Source organism: Akanthomyces muscarius, chromosome 2 (assembly GCF_028009165.1).
Source record: "Akanthomyces muscarius strain Ve6 chromosome 2, whole genome shotgun sequence".
NCBI lineage: Eukaryota > Fungi > Ascomycota > Sordariomycetes > Hypocreales > Cordycipitaceae > Akanthomyces > Akanthomyces muscarius.
In genome coordinates, this window is record NC_079242.1 from 2,560,896 (window position 1) to 2,573,540 (window position 12,645).

Below are 12,645 nucleotides of genomic sequence, written 5' to 3' on the forward strand. Positions count from 1 at the left end.
AGCCATGCCTCTTGGCCGCGTCGTCTCACCGAGCTCCCGGTTCGTTTGCCGCGGATGCTCTCGCCGCCTGACGCCCGCCTCGCGCCGCGCCTACTCGGCCGCTGTCGCTACTGCTGCTGCACCCGCCCATGACATTTACGATGTCGTCTGCGTCGGCGGCGGTCCCGCGGGCCTGAGTCTTCTCACAGCTCTACGTACGCGAATTCTCTTTCTAGTGCCGTGAGATTGCTTCAGTTTACTAACTCGCGCGTGCGACAGGCGCCAACCCCGTCACCGCAAACCTCCGCGTCGCCCTCGTCGAGGCCCAGGACCTGTCCAAGGTCGCATCCTTTTCGCTGCCGCCGACGCAGTACTCGAATCGCTGCAGCTCGCTCACCCCGTCGTCCGCACACTTTCTCAACGAGATTGGCGCCTGGAAGCACATGCAGCGCGACCGCATCCAGGCCTTCCAGGAGATGCAGGTCTGGGACGGCGTCACGGGCGCCCGCATTGAATTCGACTGGCAGCACCGCGGCGGCGGCGAGGGCAGCACACTGGCGTACATGACGGAGAACCTCAACACCACATCCGGTCTCATGAAGCGGCTCAATGAGCTCGGCGGCGTCACCATGCTGGACAAGTCGCGCGTGGAGAGCATCACGCTGGGCGAGGAGACCGAGGACCTCGACCTCAGCGGCTGGCCCGTCGTGCACCTCTCGGGCGGGCAGTCGCTCGCTGCGCGGCTGCTCGTCGGCGCCGACGGCGCCAACAGCCCCGTGCGGTCCTTTGCGGGCATCGAGTCGCGCGGCTGGGACTACGGCCGCCACGGCGTCGTCGCCACGCTCGAGCTCGAGGGCGAGGGCTGGGGCGGCGCGCACACCAAGACGGCCTACCAGCGCTTCCTCCCCACGGGGCCCGTCGCCATGCTGCCGATGCCGGGCCGCTACGCCACGCTCGTCTGGTCGACGACGCCCGAGAACGCCGCCGTCCTCAAGGCGCTGCCCGGGCAGGACCTCGTCGCCCTCGTCAACGCCGCGTTCCGCCTACCGCCCGTCGACATTGCCTACATGCACACGCAGACCGCCGGCGGGCAGCAGGCGGAGCTCGCGTGGCGCACGCAGCACACGGAGTTTGACGCGCGCGCCACGCCGCAGGCCGCCGTCGCCGTGCAGGACGGCAGCGTCGCCTCGTTCCCGCTCAAGCTGCGCCACGCCGACACCTACGTCGGCGAGCGCGTCGCGCTCGTCGGCGACGCCGCGCACACCATCCACCCGCTCGCGGGCCAGGGGCTGAACCAGGGCCAGGGCGACATCCAGAGCCTCGCGCGCGCGATCCGGTACGCCGTCGAGCACGGCCAGGACCTCGGCACGCAGATGGCCCTCGAGCCGTACAACGGCGAGCGCTACGCCGCCAACCACGTCGTCCTCGGCGTCTGCGACAAGCTGCACAAGCTCTACTCGGTCGAGAGCGGCCCGCTCGTGCCGCTGCGGTCGCTGGGCCTGCGGGCCGTCAACGGCCTCTCGTCGCTCAAGGGCTTCCTCATGGACCAGGCTTCGGGGACGGGTGCCAAGGTGTTTTGAGACTGTCGCGAGGATTAATAACGGGACCGCACAGGCTTGACAGATGTATAAATACCATGTAAAAGGACAAAAAGTAATGAAGCATAGATTCTTTCGCTTTGGCAAAAACTTTTCAATTCAAGTGTTTACTGCATTTCTATAGCAAACAGAAAGAGGTGCAAATATATGATTGACCTAAAGAAAAGTTTTATTGCGGAGTATATACTGATTCTCCTAGCCAGCTATGACTACAGACAAAGGGAAAATTTAAAACCATTCTACATTCTACATCCCCGTCTAATATCTTTACCGATCAACCTCACCTAGAGGAACAGTTAGTCAGTGCACTGGAGTGTGATGCGTAGGACGTAGACTTACCAAACACGAGATCCATGGTACCAATAACAGCGACAGCGTCGGCGAGCAAATGACCCTTGGCGACGTGGTCGAAACCACCCAGGTGGGCAAAGCCAGGGGCGCGAATGTGGCATCTATAGGGGCGCTCGCTGCCGTCGGAGACGACATAGACACCCATCTCGCCCTTGGGGGCCTCGATGGCGGAGTAGGTCTCGCCGGGGGGCACGGCGTAGCCTTTGGTGTAGAGCAGGAAGTGGTGGATGAGGGCCTCCATGTTCTCCTTCATGGCGGAGCGGGGCGGCGGCGAGATCTTGTAGTCCTCGACGCGGACGGGGCCGGCGGGCATCTGGTTGAGGCACTGGTGGATGATGCGGAGCGACTGGCGGAACTCCTCCATGCGGCACAGGTAGCGGTCGTAGCAGTCGCCGTTGGTGCCGACGGGCACGTCAAACTCGACCTTGTCGTAGGCGTCGTAGGGCTGGCTCTTGCGGATGTCCCAGGGCACGCCGGAGCCGCGCAGCATGACACCAGTGAAGGATAGGTTCAGGGCCTCGCGGGCGGGGAGGACGCCGACGCCGCGCAGACGCTCGATCCAGATGCGGTTGTCCGTGAGCATCTCTTCGGTTTCGTCGATGCGGTCACCAAACTGAGTGGCCCACTGGTAGATGTCGTCGAGGAGACCGACGGGGATGTCCTGGTGAACACCGCCGGGGCGGACGTAGGCGGAGTGAAGACGGGCACCGGAGACACGCTCGTAGAATTCCTAAAATCCAACGTCAGTCAATTGGGGTTGGTTCCTGGGAAAACGCGCAGCGTCACCGGCAAAACTTACCATGAGCTTCTCACGCTCCTCGAAACCCCACAGGAAAGGAGTCAGGGCGCCGACATCCATGGCGTGGGAGAGGACGGACATGAGATGGTTCAGGACACGGGTAATCTCGCCAAACAGAGTGCGGATGTACTTGGCACGGTCGGGGATCTCCACGTTGAGCAGCTTCTCGACGGCGAGCGCGAAGCACTGCTCATTGGTCATCATGGAGACGTAGTCGAGACGGTCAAAGTACGGCAGCGCCTGGAGGTACGTCTTGTACTCGATGAGCTTCTCGGTGCCGCGGTGCAGCAGGCCGACGTGGGGATCGGCACGGATGATTTCCTCGCCGTTGAGCTCGAGAATCAAGCGCAACACGCCGTGGGCCGCGGGATGCTGGGGGCCAAAGTTGACCGTGTAGTGTCGGACCTTGCGGTCCTCGACCGAGTTCTCCTTGTTCTTTCGCGTCTTTTTGGGCTCGGCGTGGGCCAGGCCGTAGATGTTCTCGTTGATGGCAAAGTCCTCGTCGACGGGGACCAGGCGGGTGCCGACGTGCTCGGTTGTGGCGTATTTGCGCGTACACGTCGTCGAGAGGGGACGGGCTGTGCGGAGGGCGGTGGCGGCAGGACGCAAGGCCAGCTTCGCGGCGGCGCCGCGGGCGGCCAGTCTCTGCAACGTAGCCATGGCGAAAAACGGACGACCCGGGGGGCGAGGGCGAGATGCGATGGGATGGTGATGTCAGGGATCAATCGGCGGCGGGCGGTCGGGGGCGTGCGGGTGTGAGAATCTCGCAGAGCCTCTTCCTCGCAATCAATGGCTGATCCAGTCGTAGGATAGCACCGCAGAGGCAATTGGCCGATGGATATCGAGGAGCCTTTGGATCGTGATGGTCGAGCTGATTCGCGAAAGTGTAGCTTGGTGAGTGGGAGTGGGTTCCGCAAAGGCCCGGAAATTTGTTGATGCGTGGGGACACGGCCAATCACGTCCAGAGTATTAGCACATTTACTGGAAGCCACAGCAAAAGCAGGTACAAGGAACCGTGCGGTAGAAGCTCACTAATCGAGGTACCTCGCATGGCTTGGGTGAATTCGCTGCAAGTCATTCTGTTCACTGGACTCTGCCAAATACAGGGCTATCTACCTTATTCACAGCACATTCCATCTACACAACCTTTAGCGTTTACTCTTGAAGGCGGATTTTCATAGGCGCTGCGCCTCTCATATTCAAGCATCAAGGCAATATAGTCTCCCTGCGTTGGTAACTGGGCAAAAGAAAGACCTCTGCAGTCCAGCAACCTCATCATGGAAATGCCGTGCTGTGGTCAACTCTGACGGCCTGGAAGCTACAGACCTTGTCAAAGGACCTCGGCCGAAATTCACCCTTGATCTCTTTGTCTTGTCCAACTCTTGTCACTGAGAATGAAACTGTCTTCTGAGAGTCCATCAATGCGACGCTGACTCGTGAGAAGTGCTGAATCACGTCGCCATTTTGGAGACCTGCCAACGCAGCTCTGGAACGTGCCAGGACGCCTTCCACAACACCAGAACGCAGCGACTTTGCGTTAAATCCAAGCTCAAACACCTCTTGCTCCACAGGCCTGAGCATAAAAAGGTATTCTGCGACGGGAAATGTAAAGTCTGAGCTTAGGTGCAGAGTACCGCCATCGATCAGTGTCTGATACTGCTTGTCCGCGACTTCTTTGCCGAGCAATGGGTATAGCGTTTTCAACCAAGTGGAAGCAGTCGTTTGCTCACCCTGGCGATTCCGGCGGGTTAGGGACATGACCACGTCATCGATGGGATTTTGCCTCCGTGCTGAAGCCGAGGAAGCCTGCCGCAGCGAAGCGTCGACGAGTAGCAAATAAACAAAGCCGCGCATGTATGGAGTCCACTGTGCGCTGGGATCACTGTAAAAGGCCCCTTCTGTCTCTCGAAGCGGGACTTCGATAAGCGGATTGGTGTAGTATGCGCATAGAAACTGGCTCATGACTCTGCGAAAGTAATCTGCTTTTCGGAAGCCTGCACGCACAGGTAGAAAGACGGCGTAAAATTGAGCAATGCCTAATGTCCCAGTCAGCAGTTATGGCGAGGCGCCGGGAAAATAATTGGAGGATACCTTCTATGTACCACATATTCTGGGATTCACCAGGATTGCTTCCCAAGTACAGCCAGTTGTGCATCAGCTCATGCGTAAGGATACTGATGAGATCAGCGTCGTCGACTTTACCCCGTTCATCACTGTACTGGAGAAGAAGCGACGAAGCAAAGTTGTTGCCCACGTATCCCTTTAGTGATTTTCGAATAAATATGCTGTAGTTTTCCATTTCATCTTCAAAAGCCGAATAAGCATACGGAACCATATGCTTGCTGAAATCCTTGACCGGTCCTAGGTAGTCTGGCAGGTCGCCAATCCAGTACACTGTTGACCATACCGCCGAGCCATGCTCTACTCGCTGGCTATTGACAGGCCCAACCATGAAAAGAGAGTTCAGAAGGAGCGGCAGAGGCCCTTCTTGCTCAGTTCTTTCCGGCCCTTCGCCATAGCTCCAGCACGCCCTCGTGCCCGCTGTGACGCGCGACAAGTCCCATTGCACGGAGAACAGGAAGCGTTCCTGGCGCGGGATGCTCGGCAGAAACCAGCCACCGCTGCCCAGAAGACCACCTTGATCACGGCGCAGATCGACCTGCGGCCCAACAGGTGTCTTGGCATCCACAAGCTTGGGGAGGACTTCGAGCTGAAGCGCGACGGGGCCAACAGTGTCACGTTCGACTACCCAGACATGGTTCGATAGCGCAGCGCCGCCGCGAGGAACACAGGATAGATTCAAGTGTCCTGCGGCATCCACTGCGCTCAGATTCTCTTTTGTGTAGTTGTGTGTTGGGACGCCTTGCACGTCTGGCGCAAATTCACAAAGCACGTCGTGGGCCTTTCTTGCGGGCGAGTCCAGGGTCAGCGATATAGAGAGCCGGCAGAGCCCCTCGCTGTCGCAATGCGGCTGTATCAATATGGAATAATTCGGCATAGCCATATTTCCTTTCTGTTTCCACTGTGTGTAGATGAAATGCAGATGTTGAGGAGCAGTTGGTAGTTCCATTTATTAAGCCACCATGCAAATTAGCCGTGAATCCTTCGCCAGCCTCGCGCTACAAATACGCCCGACGATAGAGCACAACAGTAGCAAGAATAGATACGTTACGCTTGCACGCAAGCCATTTCATTGTCGTGATTGAAGAGTAAAATTCCACACACGCACATGAATCCTCGTTCAAGGAAAAGTTGGGTTCGGGAGCTTTTTCTCCAACAAGCGGCCGCCTCTAATACAAATACAGACACGGTAAGAGAAAGTCGACATGCTAATGACTAGTGACATATGATAGCCAAAGAGTCCGGAGCCGACCTCGACAGGATTGCTAAAGAGCCCACTCCAACTTTGGAATTGAAAAAAGACAAAACGCCGACCAATGCAACGCTATTAAGCTCATCTTACATTTTCCCCGCTATCCACCAACTCAGGATGAAGTCTTCATCTGCACCATCTCGTAGTCGCCCTGCCCGTCTTTCCCTCGACCCTTGCCACGCCCGCCATGCACATAGCCTGTGACATCATCGCCATCCGGCCCATGGCCAGCCTCTAAATCAGCATGGCCCGTGCTGCTACCTGGCGGCGGAGAGCTTGCTCTGGCAGCGGAGGACGCACCACCATCGCCGGCGCCGAGGATGCGTCCGCCAAAAAAGACGGGCTGCAGCTCGCGGTACCGACACCCCCACGTGGCCAAGCCTACAGCCGCAGCCGACGAGGCGAACATGGTGAGCCACCACATGGAGTGGCGCGGTAGGGAGCGCGTGTAGAGCGTGACCACGACGAGATGAAGGAAGTGTATCGTGAGGGCAAAATCGGGGACGAGTTTGCTGCGGGCGATGAGGATGACAATGGCCACGGCCCTGCAACACACCAGATTAGTATTACTTATTATTTGGACATGAAGAGAATGGGAAATGAAAGAGGTGCACACATGCAGAGGGCACCGTCAAAGAGCCAGACAAACGCCATCAGCCAGCCCTGCGTGTTGTCGCCCCGAACCGACTCCCAGCCGAGGAGCAGGTCAACACCAAATGGCTGGCCGGCAACGAGCGAGGTAAAGACAATGAGTACGAGCGCGATGGCGTAAAAGAGGAGCTGCAGGACGGCGATCTGGGCAGCGGTGCGCAGCGGCTGCAGCTCGTGAAGGGCGCCGGCCCTGGGTGGTCTGCGTCTACGCGCCATCTCGGGTGTCGACAAGCGTTCTCAATCTGAAAATGTAAAATGTGTCGAAAGTTGCACGCAACTAGTAGTCGCGCGAGTATGAAGAGGAAGAGATTTCATGCGCAGTGCATTTTGGAAGAATTTCGAGACAAAAGAAGCTGCAAGGTATCGTCGGGTCGTGGGGAGGCTGTCGGCGAACTCGGGCGCTACGGCCGCAAAGGAATAAGGCAAGAAAGAAAGGGTAGTTGTATGCGCTGTACGGGTGTCGCAGGTTCCGTCTCTGGTGACGAGAAGCTGGAGCGGAAAGAGAAGGAAAGAAAGCCGGTGTTGAGGGCGAAAGAGTAGACGAAAAGTGCTGCCTGCTGCGCGCTCCCCGTGATCGATGCACGAGAGATCCAGGAGGTCGGTGTTTGGCGTATTATGGGACGGACAGCTTGCATCGCATGCAATGCTAGTAAGGTACGGTACGTACCTTCTGGCTGGCAGTCGCACTCTCTGCGCTTGACCGCCTTGCGATTCTGCCGGGACCAAACATAATGACTAGCCCAAGCTACGACAAACGTGACGTTAACCACCCCGACTTATCAATTCAGGTCTTTATAATCTCTATCAATCGACTCGCAGAAAAGTCCCGGTTTTTCTTTCTGCATCTACAAAGGAACTGTCGAACGAAGCCTACTCCAGGACAGCTCCCCACGGCCGGTACGACTGCAGCCGTCAAACGCCACACCTACGACTTTCCATCCAAAGTACCACAACCACACACATACATACGACAATGGGCTGGCTACCATTCACCAGCAGCACCCGCGGCGACGAGATCCGCAGCGGGACCGCCATCCCCACGCGCTCCGAGCGCGCCGTGTGCTGGGCCGCCCGCGACGCCTACTACGGCTGCCTCGACGCGCACAACATCGTCGACGCCTCCAAGGAGCCCGGCGCCTCGGCCGCCGCCAAGGCGTGCCCGGAGGCCTCGGCCGCCTTTGAGCAGGACTGCGCCGCGGCGTGGGTCAAGTACTTCAAGCAGTGGCGCGTCGCCGACATCCAGAAGCGCAGGCGCATCGAGCAGCTGCAGGCCGAGGGCGCCGTCGAGGCCAACGTCACGAGCAGCTTCGCGGGCGGCGGCAACATCTCCGGCGCGGGCGGCAAGGCGCAGGCGACAAAGGATGACATCCAGGCCATGCTGGACAAGAAGCGTGGATGAAAGACGAATAGGAAAAACGAGCGAGTCGAGTAGCGGGCCGAGCGAGACGGCCTTGTATTAAAAGACGTTCCTTGTATATTAGCTGGCGGAACTGAATGATATAACACTAAACAATTTCACTCATGCCAATACACATAACTTGTACTACATTACTCCAACCAGGATTTAATGATATCTTAAGAATTTACCTCGCCTAGATCGCAACGCAGCTGGGAAAAGAGCAGGCATCCAATGCTATCCATCTATATTTACTTGACTTTTCCCATACGACAGAATCCTTCGAGACTTAACACGTATCACAACAACAGCGAAAACAACAAATGCCAAGTCGTGGCGCAGAAACAGGTGTGTTCGTTTGATTAGACAAAATAAAAAGAAATAAGAAGAAAAAAGTACAGACAATAGAAACTACTCGCAATGCAATGGTGGTATCATCCATGTCTCTTGTATAACAGAATAAGAAACGAGGAAAGGGTAAGGGGTAATAACAAAAGAGACGCAAAACAACAGATTCAAAGCCCGGCAAAAACAATCAATCTCGCTCAAACGTGGCAATCATTGGTCTTGGGCGATAATGGACAGCAAGTCGCTCGCAAGATTCAAAAGGTCGACCAGTAATTATATCGAAACAGGTTCCGTGAAATGCAGCATCGCTCAATTTTCGTCTTAGTAGCCCCTTCTTTTCACGTAAAACAACAATACTCATGTATTGGCCAGTCGTGCAAAACGTCATTGGTCAAAGGTACTGCGCCGGTTGTGGAAACAGGGATCGAAACGGGTTGACAATCTATGACTCCCCGTTGCGTTGATCTGCTGCTCCCTTGGGAAGAGGTGGGAGCTGCTTATCCAAGCTTCCGCGGCTATATGTGCGTGGTCGGCCGGTTTCCTCGGCGACATTGTCCTTGCTCGGTGGCCGTGGGGCTGCTCGCGTCGGCGCCGACATACTGTCGTTTCTATCACGGCTGTTAGTGCCGTCGCGGTAACCTTCGCCGAGCTCTTCCACCACGGGCAGAATAGGATCGTGTTGCGCCGAGTTACGGTTCTCCGACGGTACAGACACAGTCTTGATCGTTCGCTCTGGTGGTCGAGTCTCAGAACTTGGTTTATTTCGCGCAGCCTCCGTTGCCATGTCTATCGTGTCCCTTGGCTCTTGTCGTTCAGGAGAGCCAGGTGGCGCCGGTGGGAGATGCGTTGGCATTGGCGGAATTGAGTGCTTATTCTTGCCGGCCCGCGTCTCGCCTGACTGACGTGCTTCCATAGCCTCTTCTTCACGTCGAATCTCCTCTCTCTGTGCTTCCTCGCTGGACATGGTGATACCCTCTACAAAGTTGTAGAAGCGATCACCGTACTGGTCTGGAGGCAGAGCAGAAATCTGCGTCCTGTCGCTGGAAAGGCCCTTCCAAAAGTGCTCAATCTTCTTGATTATACCGTAGTGGGTGAGGCAGTCAATAACACCAAGGTAGTAAATCTCATCAGCGGGGTCGTTATTCTCGTGAGTGGCTTGGAAGCCGCCATCATCCTGGTTGAACACGAATCCTGGGCGACTGTGGCCTACGCCGAGCACGTCGGGCATCTTATCAATAGCCTGACCCATCGGAATGGGACGCTCTTGTCGAATCATCTGACGAAGTTCGCGGGCCTTGCGGGCGGTCTCGAGCTTGGATGGCGTCCGTTGCAGACCCATTGGCGGGTCCTCATCTGTCGATTTTTCGCGGCTTGGGTTGAACACCTGTAGTGTCTTGTCACGCAGATTTTCGTCATTGCCACGAGACACGTCGTGGATACCAACGAGCAGAGAATAGTCCATGATCTGAAGGCGCTTCAAAAGCAGCACATCGGCGCGCAGCTGTTCCAAGAACAATCTCTTCTTCTGAATACCCAGTTCCAAGTGTCGCTTCCTGCGTAGCCAGTTGAGGTCCTTCAGGGTGGCTCTTGGGTTCTGCTCCAAGTCGTCCTCCTTGTAGTCTCGTCCGACAGTCGAACCCTTCAAGTCGAATGTGGTGTGAATATCGCGATGCGGCGGGAAGAGGTTATTCATGACGACAAAGTGAATCTTCTTGCCGTAGGGCATCTTCACGCGGTGCAGTCCGTAAAATTGGGAGAGCAGCGTATTGGGATTCTGCTGAACATGGGTATAGTAATCTTTAAGGATTTTCCTTAAAAACTTATGTTCGGAGTGATGAATCGTTTTAATGATGTACTTGTAGTCTCTAGAGAAGTAAAAGAAGCTGCCACTCTTGCCGGGTGAGCCCAGCTCGGACAAGATGTACTTGCCAGTGAGAGACATGAGGTAGTCGGCAGGGTCGAGACGGAAGAGCGCGCGGAGGCGCCGGAATACCCACGGGGCGTAATCTTTGAATTTGAAATCATACTTAGCCGAAGGCACCAGCTCATTTCCAGTGCTGGCGATGGTTAGTGTCTGCTCATCGACGGAAGGAGAAGATACGCACATATCAAAAGTCGACTTTTGCTTGGCTTCAAAGTCGGCGTCTGTAAGCTCGCGATCGAGCTTTGCGTTTGTTCTGGAAACAGAGACACGAATTCCAGTCAACATGTTGTAGGCAGTGACCCAATTGGCATGACTCTCATCGACCTTTGTGCCAACAAGGACGCGGTCGTCATCCTCCTCCCCCCTTCGCCTGCGCTTGCTAGCTCGCTTCTGCCGAATGGCTTCGGTCCACCTAGCGGCGTCCTCATCTGGAGCTACTTCGTCGCGTGGCATGTCAAAGATTCCTGAGCGGGTCGCTCTACGACCTAGGTTCATGGATGCACGTCGTGCTCCGGATACAACAGAGGTTGGCGAGAACCTGCCACTCGCCATGGCGGCGTCCTGCCCATCTCTAGAGGGTCGACCGGGTTTCGGGACCTCGAGCGTATGTCGTTGCTTTAAAACTGGTGGTTGAACTGGAGGAAGAAGATGCCCAGAGGGAGACGAGTTTAATGAGGTGTTACCAGGCTGATAGGCTGGCGGGGAAGAAAATCGGTGGCCGGAGGAAGGTTTTGAGGGAATCAGCTCGCCTTGGCTGAAACCACTGGGATTGGGCGAAGCGCTTGACACTTGAGTAGACTCGTTTTCGACGGGTACGGAAGGCTGCTCACTGGGGCTTGCCGTGTCGGTTGAAGTCATATTTGGAGGGTTTGGTGGCTGGCGGAGAGGAGGGTCGGAAATTTGAGTGCCTTGCTTGGCGAACCCATTTTGAAGTGAATGGCCATTCTGCGCGGGTAGTTGAGACACAGTTCGGTCAGGAAGGGTGGCTTTGCCATTAGAAAGGCCATTAGCAAGGCCATTGGGAAGGGTTGGATGCGTGTCGCGCGCATCGTCGTTGGTGTACGAGTTCATGCTCGTGGGTCGAGTGCCGTTTCCATTTTCGTTGGGCATCATTGCATGCGTGGCAGAGGCGTCCGAGTCGTGAGTGGATATCAGGGAGCTCTCATCGAAGCTCTCGGTCGTGTGATGGCCCGGACGGTTGAGAACATGGGTATGGGGCGCTATCTTGTCCGAGGCAAGCCCAAACTTGTCCTGGCCGAGCTGGAGAAAGTCGATATCGTGAGAATTTACCGGCGTGTGGTCGTCGGTGAGATATGATGGCATTTTTGGCAGGGCCAAGGGGTTGCCTTGGTTGGTAGATGCTGCCGTGTGCCCAGGATATTGTTGACGATGTCTGTCGAGGCGGCCAGACAGGGCGTTTCGGGGAGGACGGCGTCGAGCTTGGGGCAGGCTCAGAGCACGCTCCGAGATTCGAGGTGACGCGTCAAGAGCAGCCAAATAACGAGAATCAGGAGACGGTGCCACGAGAGGACGCTCGTCTGGGCTGGCCGCAGAGGCGGCCGGGGCGAATGGCGGTGATGATGCGAGGCGGTGCGCAGAGGTCAGGCATGTACGGTCGGAGCAGGCGAAGGAGAAGAGGACCAAACGAGTGGTACGAAGCTCGGTCTCGTAGAGGTAGCCTCCCTTGCTGCTGGCGTAGTAGCTGCGGCGGGAGAGTTCGATGAGGATGGGTGTGCAGATGACGATGCTGGCGGTCAAAGGGGGAATTCGATGGTAAGCGGGTGAAGAAGAAGAAACGACGACGTTGACGAAGCGGCGGGCGTTGGGCGAAAATGGCGAATGAGGCGGCGCAGGCAGAGCCACAGGGGAGACACCAGGGTGCTGCAGCGCTGTATTATAGGCCGAATCGTCCAACATGGAGCTGGCTTAGCTGCCGCGCTCCACCTGTGTCGGGGCCACGGGGCGCTGCTGTTGGCCGCCAGCCCGGCGCCGTGAAGGACCGTCAGGAACAATAGCCAGCCAAGGAATGATGGATAAATAAAACAGAAAAGGCTTCAAAGGTCCCAAAGTTCAAACTCGCCTGCAAACTCGTTGACCGCAAGTGCATTGAATCTCCTTTACAATATGTGCACAATGACCTTTGTCCAAAGCCTAGACTACCTACGACTGAAGCTCGGACCTCACACATCCGTAGGATAAAGAAGCACTGCTATCAGGTGAAAAGGC

At 56.6% G+C, this 12,645-nt stretch overlaps 6 protein-coding genes across 6 annotated transcripts; 2 read left to right on the forward strand and 4 right to left on the reverse strand.

Moving 5' to 3' along the window:
• Positions 1–4: 4 nt before the first annotated feature.
• LMH87_003951 (uncharacterized protein) lies at positions 5–1,559 on the forward strand (the record flags this gene model as incomplete). The annotated part of the gene is made up of 2 exons (XM_056195099.1): positions 5–194; positions 259–1,559. The coding sequence occupies 2 exons, from the start codon at positions 5–7 to the stop codon at positions 1,557–1,559; spliced, it is 1,491 nt and encodes a 496-aa protein (XP_056048761.1).
• A 285-nt stretch (positions 1,560–1,844) lies between these two features.
• On the reverse strand, positions 1,845–3,387 carry LMH87_003952 (uncharacterized protein; the record flags this gene model as incomplete). The annotated part of the gene is made up of 3 exons (XM_056195100.1): positions 1,845–1,861; positions 1,917–2,658; positions 2,728–3,387. The coding sequence occupies 3 exons, from the start codon at positions 3,385–3,387 to the stop codon at positions 1,845–1,847; spliced, it is 1,419 nt and encodes a 472-aa protein (XP_056048762.1).
• Positions 3,388–4,002: 615 nt separating this feature from the next.
• On the reverse strand, positions 4,003–5,797 carry LMH87_003953 (uncharacterized protein; the record flags this gene model as incomplete). The annotated part of the gene is made up of 3 exons (XM_056195101.1): positions 4,003–4,397; positions 4,458–4,763; positions 4,819–5,797. The coding sequence occupies 3 exons, from the start codon at positions 5,795–5,797 to the stop codon at positions 4,003–4,005; spliced, it is 1,680 nt and encodes a 559-aa protein (XP_056048763.1).
• Positions 5,798–6,212: 415 nt separating this feature from the next.
• Positions 6,213–6,967, reverse strand: LMH87_003954 (uncharacterized protein; the record flags this gene model as incomplete). Its single annotated transcript, XM_056195102.1, has 2 exons — positions 6,213–6,645; positions 6,717–6,967. The coding sequence occupies 2 exons, from the start codon at positions 6,965–6,967 to the stop codon at positions 6,213–6,215; spliced, it is 684 nt and encodes a 227-aa protein (XP_056048764.1).
• Positions 6,968–7,724: 757 nt separating this feature from the next.
• LMH87_003955 (uncharacterized protein) lies at positions 7,725–8,150 on the forward strand (the record flags this gene model as incomplete). Its single annotated transcript, XM_056195103.1, has 1 exon — positions 7,725–8,150. One exon carries the CDS (start codon positions 7,725–7,727, stop codon positions 8,148–8,150), a length of 426 nt encoding a protein of 141 aa, XP_056048765.1.
• A 787-nt stretch (positions 8,151–8,937) lies between these two features.
• On the reverse strand, positions 8,938–12,336 carry LMH87_003956 (uncharacterized protein; the record flags this gene model as incomplete). Its single annotated transcript, XM_056195104.1, has 2 exons — positions 8,938–10,552; positions 10,601–12,336. The coding sequence occupies 2 exons, from the start codon at positions 12,334–12,336 to the stop codon at positions 8,938–8,940; spliced, it is 3,351 nt and encodes a 1,116-aa protein (XP_056048766.1).
• Positions 12,337–12,645: the final 309 nt, after the last annotated feature.